The 13,456-nt window shown below is 32.9% G+C and overlaps 3 protein-coding genes across 3 annotated transcripts in view; 1 reads left to right on the top strand and 2 right to left on the bottom strand.

The window, feature by feature from the left end:
- Positions 1-13,456, bottom strand: part of LOC134684942 (uncharacterized) — a 65,486-nt gene that overhangs the window by 34,694 nt on the left and 17,336 nt on the right. The window lies entirely within an intron of this gene.
- LOC134683417 (P2X purinoceptor 7-like) lies at positions 23-2,361 on the top strand. The gene is made up of 3 exons (XM_063542703.1): positions 23-313; positions 1,108-1,329; positions 1,929-2,361. Exons 1-3 carry the CDS (start codon positions 96-98, stop codon positions 2,077-2,079), a joined length of 591 nt encoding a protein of 196 aa, XP_063398773.1. The 5' UTR covers positions 23-95; the 3' UTR covers positions 2,080-2,361.
- On the bottom strand, positions 2,202-11,487 carry LOC134683516 (uncharacterized). Its single transcript, XM_063542823.1, has 11 exons — positions 10,827-11,487; positions 7,716-7,775; positions 6,884-7,150; positions 6,516-6,627; positions 6,085-6,349; positions 5,034-5,562; positions 4,414-4,600; positions 3,786-4,043; positions 3,196-3,367; positions 2,805-2,953; positions 2,202-2,377 (listed from the first exon to the last, which is right to left on the bottom strand). Exons 1-11 carry the CDS (start codon positions 11,202-11,204, stop codon positions 2,202-2,204), a joined length of 2,553 nt encoding a protein of 850 aa, XP_063398893.1. The 5' UTR covers positions 11,205-11,487.

The following is a 13,456-nucleotide window of genomic DNA, read 5'->3' as shown; positions in this document are numbered from 1 at the left end:
ACAGGGTTTCCTCACCACGTGACCCGGATTTACCGGAAGTGACGTACAGTGCGGGCTACTCTTGATCTGTTTACATTGACCAAAAGAAATATATTATGGATGATAACAGCTATGCTAGTGATTTATCGCTGTCATTTCAAAGCTCATCATTTGAAAGCATTGAAGAAGTTGACCCACCAACTGTATCAGAAGATGACATTCAACCATATCAGTTTGAGCCCGAACTTTCTGATGGTAACAGCGACGATGGTAGAAATAATGCATCACTGGACGGGGACGACGATATGGAACAAAGATTAGGAAATACAAACTGGTAAGTACATATTTGTACAATATAATTTGTAAAAGATTATTGGACAAGACTTGCTACCAGAATACACGAGATAGTAGCCAGATATGGGTGAAAATGAATAATAAAAATGGTATATAATAAACGATAAAATGTCAAAGTTCAGTCATATTTTAACTTGAAAAATAATGTATATCATATAAATGTGTGTTTTTTTTTGGGTCTCTTTTTGATCCTTATGTATCATTTCTTTTTTCTGTGCTTAATCAAGGAAAGATGGGTATATAACTTTATTTTTATGTATTGAGCAAACATGCAGCTTTCACTTGAAAAGCTATACATGTACTTTAATTCATCTAAATATTTTCTTGCACCTTTGTTGTCACACCCAATAGTGCGATACTACTCAATTAGAGGACTGCACTGTATTGGAAGAAAAAGAAGAAGAATTTGTAGGTTAAAAAAACAGTGGCGGATCATAAAAAAGGGGGAGGGGGCTGCTATAGTGATTCCCTATATAATCAACCTAATTCTTACGACTAAAGGAGGGGGAGGCTCCCAGCCTTGATCAGCCTATGAAAATCATTGCATTTTTGAAAGCAATATGAATTGTTTCGTCAGATTTTTTCTGAGACAGTTCTCAATATTATGACTGGCTGAAACTCATTAAATTTATATTTATTTATTCATTAGGCAAATGAGCATTACTGATTAGCACATTTGTCATTTTATAAGTCTATACCCCGTAAAACTATTTGTCATCTATTGGTATATTAATTCACCTCAAATGAAGCATTATTTGAAAATTAAACTTTCAGGTGTGACTGTGGGAATTGTGAGTCTATGCCTAAAGCAGAGGAATGCATTTGCTGCCAAGAATTAAGGAGAGTTACAGAAAAAATGGAGGAACTAACCACTCCAGTATCATGCATAACAAATCATCCTGGATTTGAACCAGTGTGTCTTAACCAGTATGTTCTGGAAACTGCATACTTCCAATACCGACAGCAGTATGGAGAAATACAAGTAACAACTGAAGAGTAAGTTATTTAAAATGTATTAGCACTTTTATTTTCTTCATCAATTGATAAATAACTGTTATACGTACATAAAATGTATATACATTATGGCATGAACAGGCAGAAATGTGATAAACAAAGATGTAGAAGCACTCAAACAAAACATTATATTTTATGAAATGTTCCATTTATACAATTTAAATGTTATTAAACCATGTTTAACCCTTTCCTCCATCATGACGCCTTTTGATGCCTCCCCCTTTACTCCATTAACTTAAGACGCCTTTCGACGCCTGTGTAGCACCTCATTTGTAATGTTAAGACTACGAAATGTCTGCATTAGACTTATTAAATTTGTACCAATATGAAAAGGATATTCATAAGAACTTCTGACTTAATTTATTCGTTAAAAAATTATTTTTTTCCCAATGCATTTTTATACTTTGAAGCATATTTTCAGCATTTTTATTGAAAAATCCTATGCGAATCAAGTATGCCAAAAAAAGTATTTGCATTGAGGAAAGGTTAATGCCAAAATAAATATCAAAAAAATGAAAACATGTGTTTGATAAATCGATTTCTTTATAAAAAATAGTTATGGTGATTGGTTTTTTTTAAAGGAGAAACCGGTATACAGCCTATCGTCAGTTAGCAAGATGGTGTTGGGGTTACCTAGGAAAGTCAGTACGTGTGCATCTCCCAGCTTGTGCTACCCTTGCAATTCGGAAGAAGTTCCCCTCAAACCAATACAAAGGTTTTGAAGAAGCATAAACATTATTAAGACTATTTACATGATTCACTACTATTATTATGTACAACTTATCATTATTTATTTCAACCATTAAATGTCATCTAACTTTTTTAGCACTTATATCTTTAGTTAACACTATTGTCTATATTTCTGCCTTCCTGAATCTTGATTTCATAGCTTGTATGGCATCAGTTTTCTGTTGTCGTGTGAAAGCTGCACACAGTGGTCTTGGTGTTGGCATTGGTTCCTCAGATGTACTCCGAATCTTTGTTACATCAACTATTTTCCTAATAGACCTTATAAGTGTGTTAATGTATCCTGAAATATAATAAAGTATTATTGGTTTAGTGGTTACTTAATGTAAATACATATGTATCATTCATAAGAAATTTTCCCATTATACAAGTGCATTTGTAATAAATTATCAAATGAAAATATTTATACAATTAATTTAATGTTTTAATTATTTTTTCACAGAAATGAAATATATATATCACTAAGTCACCAACCCAAAGACGGGGGAAAAAAAAGAATTTCCATTAACTCATCTAGGATGCATACACAGTCTGAAGTGTAGACTGGTTTAAGAAATATATATGTTTACACCTATTAGTTTTCCCCTACTATAAATTAATACACTTGAAAATTGGCAGTCATCTTCTCAGGTAGAAAGCTGGTTAGATAGCTGTGCTGAATTTGTCGATTGTCATACAATTTTCTATAACCTCTCAAATCAAAAACTTACGGAATGATTGATTGATCTTTTTTTCCCTTGTGATATAGCCGCCACTCTTGTACTTCGGAAATTGAATACTATATCTAGCTACTCCATCTTTTGTAAGTGCTTGTGGTCTGGCAGAGTTCTCGTTGAAATGCAGTACAGCAAGAAGCAGTCTGCAATAATAAATTTCAACATTTGATCTAAGAAATGACACGGTACAAGATTTGGTGTAATGCACAATGATGCAAGGCTTTGAGACTCAATTAACACTATTAAACAAAAATTTTAAAAATAAATAACAAAGTGAAAAAGTAAGTGTTTTGTGTCCCTCTCCATGAGAAAATTATCTGAAGTGGTGTGCTTGATTTTATTTCTATAAGTTAACAAATCTTTATTGAATTCTAAACTTATTTACCTGCACTGCATACCATGAAAGGAGAAACCAATCATCTTTGGTGCAAAGTGGTTTATTGTTGAATGAAAGGCTTCAACATCTGAAGTCTGGTGAATAGGTGACAGCTTTTTAACGGACGTTTTTAGTCGTATGGCTGTCAAAAGCTCTTCAGTCTTAACACAAGCTTTGGTTCCTGAAATGAAAATTAGTAAAAGTAAAAAAAAACATGAAGAAAGAAATTTATTTGTCTCCCTCTCCTCCCTCCCCCTTTTTGATATAAGAAGCCATGATTTTTACTTAAATCATTGAATGTCATTACAATGTTTAAAATTATATCATTTTGATTTTTTGTACACATGTCAAATGTTGTTTTTCATGTTATAATTGAGAAATGTTTGGTGTAATTTTAATGGGATTATTACCTAAGAATCATACATGTATCAGTCATTCATCTTGATCTGATATAGAGCTGAAATCACTGGGTTGATAAGACATTTAGGTTTAACAAACATCAAGGTTTTTTTTATAGTATATTTCAATTAAATTATAGAAAAATACATATAAATTTTATTTTTTATATCTTGATCGGATTTACAACAATATTATCTCACCTGGTTTTAACCATCTCTTTTTTCTGTCATGGCCAACTAGTTCCCTGTGCCAACAATTTGCAACTTGGTCAGAATGTCCTCTGTGTTTGTTCTGCACATGGTTAGCAACAGATAACCATTTTGATACCATTTCTTCACTGTCACCATTTGGAGTGGATGCAGCAACCCAGTACATATGGTTGGTAATGCTTTTGATCCATTCTCCAACTTCTTTACAGTCTTTTTCCTTACTGATCTTTACCAATTTTTTCTTTAAACCTGTAAGTATAAGGATTTTACCATTATAATGCAATGTTAATAACTTATCTACTGTGGGTTTTATCATCATAGATAACGGAAAACTTGTATGTACGTGAATATTAAATATCTTGGTTTTAACGAAGTCTGCATATAAACTTAAAAATAGAAAATTGGTATTTAAAGGGAAATTCTGCGATTATTTACTTATCATCTAATTATGTTCATCTCAACATAAAAAACATATTTGCAAAGTTTTAAATTTACATTCCTTCTAATAACAGAGAAAATCAAGTATTTGTAACTTTTTTGGTTGAATTCTCGAGTGGGTCGTGACGTTTTAGCCCGATTTGTTGAATTAATATCATTCTATTTTTGAATCTAAACAAACCTTTAGCAACATGCCAAACATCAAAGTAGTGAGTAATGTGGGGTGTCTGTTCTCTTACAAATTTTACAATCTGGACGTGTTGGTCAGTTATAAGGGTTTGGACTTGCAGGTTGTTGTCTTCAAACCATTTTAATGACCGTATCAACCCTTCTTTCTCCATCGCATTACTAGAACTGACCTCATTACTCTACAAGAAAATATCTACATATTAATCATGCTTATATATATTACAACAAGTTAACACAATTTTAATATGTTTGTATCTCATTGCATACTTGAAAAAAAATATCACAGCAAGATACTTATTTCCATACATGCACAATGCAGAACGGCATTAAATTATAATCAAGCACTGTCATGATTGCTAATTATTTGTTTGTCTTTTTTAATTAGTATGCATTTTCATACCTTTTACTTGACAGTCTCAAATATGTGCCATGTCTTAGAAGGAATTATAATTCACTTTAGTCTAAATAATCAAATTCCTTCAAATCAAGTTTAACAGTGTAATCATTGGACAATTCTGGGTAAGGAAACAAATTAATGTGCAATATCTTTGGTATTGATTGGGTAGGTATATGTACCTGTTATACATTTTAATTGGTTATAAAGTATCATACCTGAACTAATTGGATGTCTAGTACAACACCTTGTTTTAAGTCCATCATTGAGTACGATCCATACTTGGCTGAATGACCTGGGGTATCAGCTCTACCATCACCACCAAGTACTAAGGACTCTGTAGGGTCTCTGTATTTAGCTATGTGTTGCATCTGTTGGTGCTTCCAGAACCTTAAAACAGCTGGGTATAATATATGTTTCTGGTGGTTAAAGAATGTTTGATGTGAAATTGTTGGAATGTTCATGAAGTTCATTAAACGTAGCACTTTGGTTGGTAATGCACCTGAATATAAAATAGCACTTGACACTGCTAAATTACCCGCTGGAACGGATCCCAAAAATGGCTGACTATACCATGAATAGCTATGTTGACAAAGTTCACATGTCACATTAACTTTAATAAGTGTTCCTACTGTGTGTGCAATGGATGCATTGGCAGAACCACAACATGTGGGGCAAATCTTGAATAAGTCCATTAGCTGGTCTTCACATACTATGAATTTCTTTTCTTGAAGATGTGTTTCTAGTCTGTAAGAATAAAGAACAAGATAAACAAATAGTTCCTGAAACTGGATCGGTGGAAAATTATACAAATATACCTATCTCGCTGCACTGAAGACCCATTCAGGTTACCTTCTGCTGTTGTCTGTTCTATGGTCGGGTTGTTGTCTCTTTGACACATTCCCCATTTCCATTCTCAATTTTAATTAAATTCATAAATTACCGGTATTGCGAATAATGCGAAAGGGTTTATATAAGTGCAAAACTTTATATATGAATTTAACAGGATTATTCTCAATAAAATAAATGTACCCTATAATTTCTGAAATTACAGTAGTAGGTGATCGATATTTGGTCTCTCAGTTAGGGGACTTGTAAGACGTCCATATTTGTTCAACAACTTTGTTTTTTTTAAATCACTACACCATGCATATTCAACACCATGTGTACCTTAAATTATATCATAAAAAAGATAGGTTAAAGATGTGAGTTATAATTTTTATTGTTTAAAGTCTATTATCTGATTTATTTTCTGTTTAAAAGACTTACTCATTATGAGAATTATCACTTCCACCACTGTCTGAAGAATCATTTATAGACGGTTCGTATGATGGGTCATTAATATCATCTGGAATAACAGGATCATTTGTATTATCTGGTACAACAGAATCCTCATGCTCCATGTGGCCACTGTCATTATGTTCTTGATGCCTTTCTTCTGTATTGTTGTCCTGCTGTGGTTCAATAGGTGTTGGCAGAAGGTTACACTGAATTCCAAAGCTACGTATCCTAGGCTGAAAATCAGCTTGAGTACCTGAATGGAAAATATGCATTTTTTTACAACTTTACCTATAGAAATATTGATACCATACTATGAAAAAATGGGTTTATGGTCAATTTATAAAACTATTTAAATGAAAAGTCACATCCAAAGGTTGCAAACATAGTCTTAAATGAAACAGAGCTGAAAGTATACTTACATTTCTCTTTTGTTTTTGGATGAACTTGAATCCTGGCGGATCTGTACTTCTTTTTAGTTGCTACTTTTGGTGTTTGGTTATCTGCCTCTTTCTGGGTAGTACTAGTGTTGACCTAAAAAATAAATTGTAATTATTTCGAGTATGTGAACAAACCAGGAAAAGACATTATTTGATTTATTTTTATCAAAAGTACAGCTATATTTGACACTAGGATTCGTCTTGACCTAGTTGAAAGGTATGAATGATTTGTTCATTGTTGAAGACACTCTATCAATATGATTAATGTGTAAAAGCCCTGTTTATTGATACCATTATAACTAAAGAAAAACACTTTATAAGTTAGTATTATAAATGATATTTATACAAACCATTTCAACTTCTGTATGAGTAGTTCTGATACCATCAATATTATCATTGTGTAAATCAATTGGACATGGATCAACATTCATTGGTATGTATGACTCTGGTCCATTATCACAAGGGTCTGGAGATGGACATGTGTCAGCGTGGATAAGCACAGGAACCTGATCAATTGTTTCTTTAGGGTCGTTACTCTCTTCAGTTGGTATATTTTCTGTTTCTTTAGGGTTGTTACTCTCTTCAGTTGGTATATTTTCTGACACTTCTGGAAGTATCTGGGGAAAAAAACAAAATCAAATTGAAATCAAATTCAAATGTTGCATCTACATGTACTTAACATTTTAATAACGTGACGAAATAACTGAAGCTCATAAAGCCATGCACCTATGAAGAATAACTTTATCGGAAAGAAACAGAAGCAAAATTTGATTTGTAAATATTATAATAAAATCAATGGGTTCCAGGACAAATCCAGTATATCTTATTATAATCATTCATTATTAATTCCATTTCCTATTTGCATACATTTAAAGTAATTTAGCGCTGTTAAACTCAGTGTAGGATTAATATTTCTGGTTAATATGGAATACATTCTTCTTCTTTTGTTTTCATATTTTTCTAGAAATTTACACTTGCATGTTTGAGTATAATTATTGTGTGTATACTAAAAAAATATCACATAAAAGCTGACAAGGTGCCTTTATTGCTAAACATTATCAATTTCTATAAAATTGGCAATGAAGTATTAAAATCATTTTCTACCAAATTAAAAAAAAACTATTTGTTTAAAAATCTAGTCCAAAGTGGCATATAAGATTTCTTAGCTGTGTTTAGACATACCGTTTCTTTAGGGTCTTTACTCTCTTCAGTTGGTGTATTATATAAAAGTTCCTGAAGTACCTGAAAAAGGATAAATAATGAAAATCTATAGATTAAATAAGATGTGGTATGATTGCCAAAGAGATAAACTCTCCACAAAAAACCCAAATGACACAGAAATTAACAATTATAGGTCATTGTACAGTGTACAGCCTTCAACAATGAGCAAAGCCCATAGCACAGAGTCAGCTGTAGTTCATAAGTCACATTCATTAATTATGGCTAGAATTAGGTTGAAATAATTCAGTTTATTGTTTATGTAGTGTAAGCCATAAGATTGTTGGGAAAAAAAGGGATGCTGAAATTTTAGAATTAATAATTTAATTCTAGAAATGTGGAATTCTGGTAATAACTACATGTTAATAGACTGGTATAGCCAATTAATTTCAATGATTGCCCATATACATGATATATATTTGAAAGAAATGAAATAGTAGATATTTTGAAAGGTGTGTATAACATAAATACATATTGAAGTATAATCCTTGGAGAAACAGCACTTTAATACATGTAAAAAGAAATTAAAAAAAATCATCAACAAATCTACAATTTATAAACATGATCAAATAATTCCAACATTTTGTAGAATTAATTAGGTAAATAATTTTGGTGGGATTTTATGCTCTTTGTGAAATTTGAATTATAATCTAAGTCAAAACTGGTGTTTATAACACCTTTGTTATGACTTTCATATATATTGAAATACCCCACAGGTGGTAGGTGCATGACCAAGTTGTTATTTACCTGATTGGAGGGATTAAAACCTCTGTCTGATCTTTATTACTAGATAACAGGATGTTAATTAATAGGTGTTAAATTTTGAACTGTTTTAATTACCACGATTGAAGGGGAGCGTCTAAACACCACCTTGGCCGCCTTGGTGCACTAAAATTCAAATATTTGCTCTTTATTCATATCTGTATCGTACTAGATGAACTTTGTGCTTATTTGATCATCCCATCATGGGCTTAGTGCACTTCCTGGAGCTTAGTGCACCAAGGCGGCCTAGGTGGTGTTTAGACGTACCGCGATTGAAGGTGATAAATAGCCATCCACATGTATACTAATTTGTTTTATATCATGGACTAGTTTTAATTTCTACAGATGTTTACTTTAATACCATTAAGAAGGGGGGGGGGCAAAAATCTAGCATGATTTGGAGTGTCATATAGATAAAGATATTCTTTTATTTATAATGAATAAATAATTACATATTTTTTAAATAAACAATTCAACATTAAAACTTTGCTGTTGCTTTACATTGCCTAATCATGCTAATGAAATAGAATGTACATGTATTAAAAAAAGCTATATTTTAAACCATGTTATTTTCTGCATTTTGAGCATTTGGCCATAATACATGTAATAGCCTCTTACTGTGCTTATTGCAAGCTTTTTGGCTACATCTTTTTTTGGTAAAGTCATGCCTGCCATGGCTATTCATTTGATATTAGCAGTACCTTCTACTTATGTTCAGAATGTGGTAATTGTGCTGGTTTGAAAAGAAGGTGTGTAAATCAAACTCAGTAACTCTAGAAAATATCCTATGTGAGGTACAACTTTATACATAAAAAATATTGGATACAACAGGAGAGGCTGCATGTAGGCTTATTCTTACAATGACCTTATAATAATGCTACATTTTCAAACATGTGCATATACATGTATATATTTACATATAAATTTGATGTACATGTATATATATAAAAACATATACTGGGTGCATAAAAACAAATAAGATTAGATATGTTAGAATAATTTTTTCAGAAGTATTTTGATGCAGGCTTTCACTATACTGGTAATATTGGTTGACAATTTTTCACATGTGTAGAAATACATAAAATTATCCATATTAAAATCGCAAGTTAAAGTTCTCTTTTATACATGTTATATATGAACAAATTCAGACAAAATATAAATCTAAGACACAATGTAATATAAGTAAGCAAACATACATTGTACATTTGTAGGTTAAGTCTTTGTTCAATTATACTTTCTGTTATGGCACCTAATAAATATACATATAGGAAGATGTGGTATGTGTGAGCAATGGTGAGTCAGAGTGTCAATGAGACAACTCTCCATCCAAGTAATAACTTATGAAAGTAAACCACTGTAGGTCAAGTTATGGTCTTCAACGTTAACACAGAGCCTTGACTCACAATGAACAGCAAGCTATAAAGGACCCCAAAGTTATAAGTGTGAAATCATTTTAAACAGGATCGAATATGTACATCATAAAATTGAGACTGGAAATGGGGAAACAACCTGACCATAGAACAGACAACAGCAGAAAGTCACTAACAGGTTTTCAATGCATCGAGAAATTCCTGACCCGGAGGCATCCTTTAGATGGCTCTAAACAAATATGTCCTAAGTCAGGAATCTGATGTACAGTAGTTGTCGTTTGTTTATGTAATATATTCGTGTTTCTCGTTTCTCGTTTTGTTTATATAGATTAGACCGTTGGTTTTCCCGTTTGAATAGTTTTACACTAGTAATTTTGGGGCCCTTTATAGCTTGTTTCGGTGTGAGCCAAGGCTCCGTGTTGAAGGCCGTACTTTAACCTATAATGGTTTAATTTTTAAATTGTTATTTGGATGGAGAGTTGTCTCATTGGCACTCACACCACATCTTCCTATATCTATATATATATATAGACTAGTTCAGGGATAATGAACGCATACTCCATCAGCACATCAGCTGTTTAACGTGAAGAATTATGACACTGTAAATTGCGTGTACGTGTATTACTTCTAAAGTATTTATGTATTCCACATAATGCCACGTCAAACTTATTCATATATGTTGCTTAGTCTCTGGTGGATTTGCATACATGTACATTGTATTTTAATATCACATCTATTTTTTTTTATAAATCTGATATACATTGTACTCTATAAGTCATAGTGTACAACAGATGCAATAGACATGCGTTAAAGTAATATGCTTATTATAGAAAAGGGGTGGCTTCAAAAAATAACTGCTACTATAATGCTGGTTTGTTCTTTTACTTTAAGCTTAAAAATGCAGCACTTTTCTGCTTTTATGCTATACTTTTAATAAACTTACCCTGGCCTTCTCTCTTTTCTGTAATGCTTTAGAAGTTTTGAGCTTCTTCTTGGGTTCACAAAGAAATCCATCATTAAGAACATCTGATGACCTTTTTGGATAATTGCTTGGCACTGAACCTGGCAAAAGCCTCTTGCTGTTATGAGCAGATAAACCAAATAACTCCTTGAATCTCAACCTGTCAACCTCATAGCATTCTTCTGAGAAGTGTTCTGAACATATGGCTGAGTGTTTAGTTGGCACAGTAAAATCCACACGGGTCAGTTTTACAAAACGAACCCACAAGTTACGTTGTCTGTCATCTTTTGGAAAAGCGTGTTGAGTATGTCCCGTTTTTGCCGAGTTGTTGCATCCAGCAACTGCACAATTCCTTCCCATTGTTGAATTGTAGATTTAAAGTAAAGGAAGAAAATTGCCGGTGAATATATAAAAAGCACTGTCAATCGATAACTGTCAACAATAACGTATAAACGATCCACTGCTATTCTGCTTTCACTTTGTAAATGACCTGTTGTCTATTTATGTACATGATCTGACCCGCACTGTACGTCACTTCCGGCGAGTATTAATATTAGAATAAGTGGCAAGTTATTTAACAAATCATTCAGGTGTTCAAATGGCGATCGGCCAGTATTTTGCAAATATCTCGATAACTAATGAACCAAATTTCATCGGGTTTTTTGCGTTTTTATACGGTAATTTAGTACTATTAAATGAAAGTAACTTAATAAAAGCGTTTCAGTTACTCTTTAAAGAGATCCATTGACGTAAACTACAGTTGTTTTCCGGAAACCAATGTTTTTTGGACGACTCAGACGACGACATCATACCATTATACGATCCCAAAACATTTTTCGCGGTCGTATAAAAAAACGCATGTCAACAAGTAAGACAGAAATTAAAGTTTGCCAACATCACGGTATATAGCGTTCCTGTGTACTGCGCGGAGATTTAGAATTCCAATCCCAACTTTTCCTGAACCAAGTAAGTAGTATAAATTTTGTGGTTATAAGGCCTTTAGCTGGTAGTGTTTGGAGTTGCCTGGTAGACATCTTCGCTAGCCAAGGGTTACGATCCACTCCCGCTCTCTTCACCCTTGGCGGATTGAGATAAAATTTCGGAGACACAAGGTAAGGATTTTTATTGGTTGCAGTCAAAACTCGCTGCATCCAATCAAAATGCGCCTGTAACATGATTACGTGTAAATGTAGAAAGTGTTTGTAAACAATTGCCACGTGTTTTTTGTGCAACAAGCCTTTACATCCCTAAACATACGACTATATTTAGTGAAAACTTGAATGTTTTTAATCAACAAATGGAAGTTCCTGTGTATGTTTCATGCACAAATGCATGAATGTTGACGTATGCTTTCATTTCCGGCTTTACCAAGTGTGTAGCATCTAGACGCTGTCGTGTTTTTACCTCCAAGCTGAAGAGTTCAAGTGCTACCATTGGTCAAGACTAATGTATTCGGAATTGGCGTGGTTTTTATCTTATCACAAATGTTGGCTCAATCCGCCAAGGGTGAAGAGAGCGGGAGTGGATCGTAACCCTTGGCTAGCGAAGATGCCTGGTAGACTGCAGATGTCATAGGCTAAATCCCTACTTATTTAAACCAAAGATTATGAGCTTCTCGGCAAAGCATGCGGTATTGAGGGATAATTGCATAGACCTGGGTTTTTTTATGGGTAAAACAAATAATCAATTTTGTGAAATGTGTTGCTTGAGTTCCGGTAGTCTATTGTGATAACACATTTTTATTCAATTGTTAAGGTTTTTACGCTGCTTTTTCCTCTTTTTTAATGCAAACTCGGTTGGCACATTGATAGATAAAACATAACAAATATCAAAACAAGTAAAAGAAAATATCATAAATAGAAAACATTGGCCCCGAGGTTTTATGTTAAGTTCCGGAGATCATGGAATTATGATATGAAATAATTTGTTAGAAATCCACTTTCAATAACAAATATAATAAAAAATCCAGTTAGACGACTGTAGTTGTCTTAAAGAGCTTTTTCGTGTCCATGAGTTGATTAAGTATATACATCTGTAAATTAAAATGTTAGATGTGACTGTCAAGTATTTAGTCTTTGCTTGAAAATTGTTATGTTCAAAACTGTTTCAGAAAATAAAAAATACCTAATTATTATCAAAATTTCAAACAGTTTGTTTGAGGTTAAACATTGCGTCATTGGCAGTTGTACAACAACAACATGTCAATATTTTTTTTCTTCTTTTCTTTTTATGCTTTATTTTTATATCATGTTTATTTCTGTCCTTATATTTAAAATTGTATGTGAAAAATGAACAAACCACTCTGTATTTCTGAACGTATTTCCTTTTTTACATGGAAAGTTTTGCATCGCTTGTTGACACTGGGAAAAGGTTCTTTTAGACACATCTGCGTTTCAAGTCGTCAAAACTATTTTTTGAAAAAAACCCTCAAAGGGATCGTTTCCAAGGCGCTCGTTGTTAGAAAAATGTTTTTTTTTTTTTATATAGATCAGACCGTTGGTTTTCCCGTTTGAATGGTTTTACACTAGTAATTTTGGGGCCCTTTATAGCTTGTTGTTTCGGTGTGAGCCAAGGCTCCGTGTTGAAGGCCGTACATTGACCTATAATGATTT

The sequence above is a fragment of the Mytilus trossulus genome, chromosome 9, assembly GCF_036588685.1.
Source record: "Mytilus trossulus isolate FHL-02 chromosome 9, PNRI_Mtr1.1.1.hap1, whole genome shotgun sequence".
Classification (NCBI taxonomy): domain Eukaryota; kingdom Metazoa; phylum Mollusca; class Bivalvia; order Mytilida; family Mytilidae; genus Mytilus; species Mytilus trossulus.
Note: the sequence above shows the minus strand (reverse complement) of the source record. Positions and strands in the feature narration are given on the sequence as shown.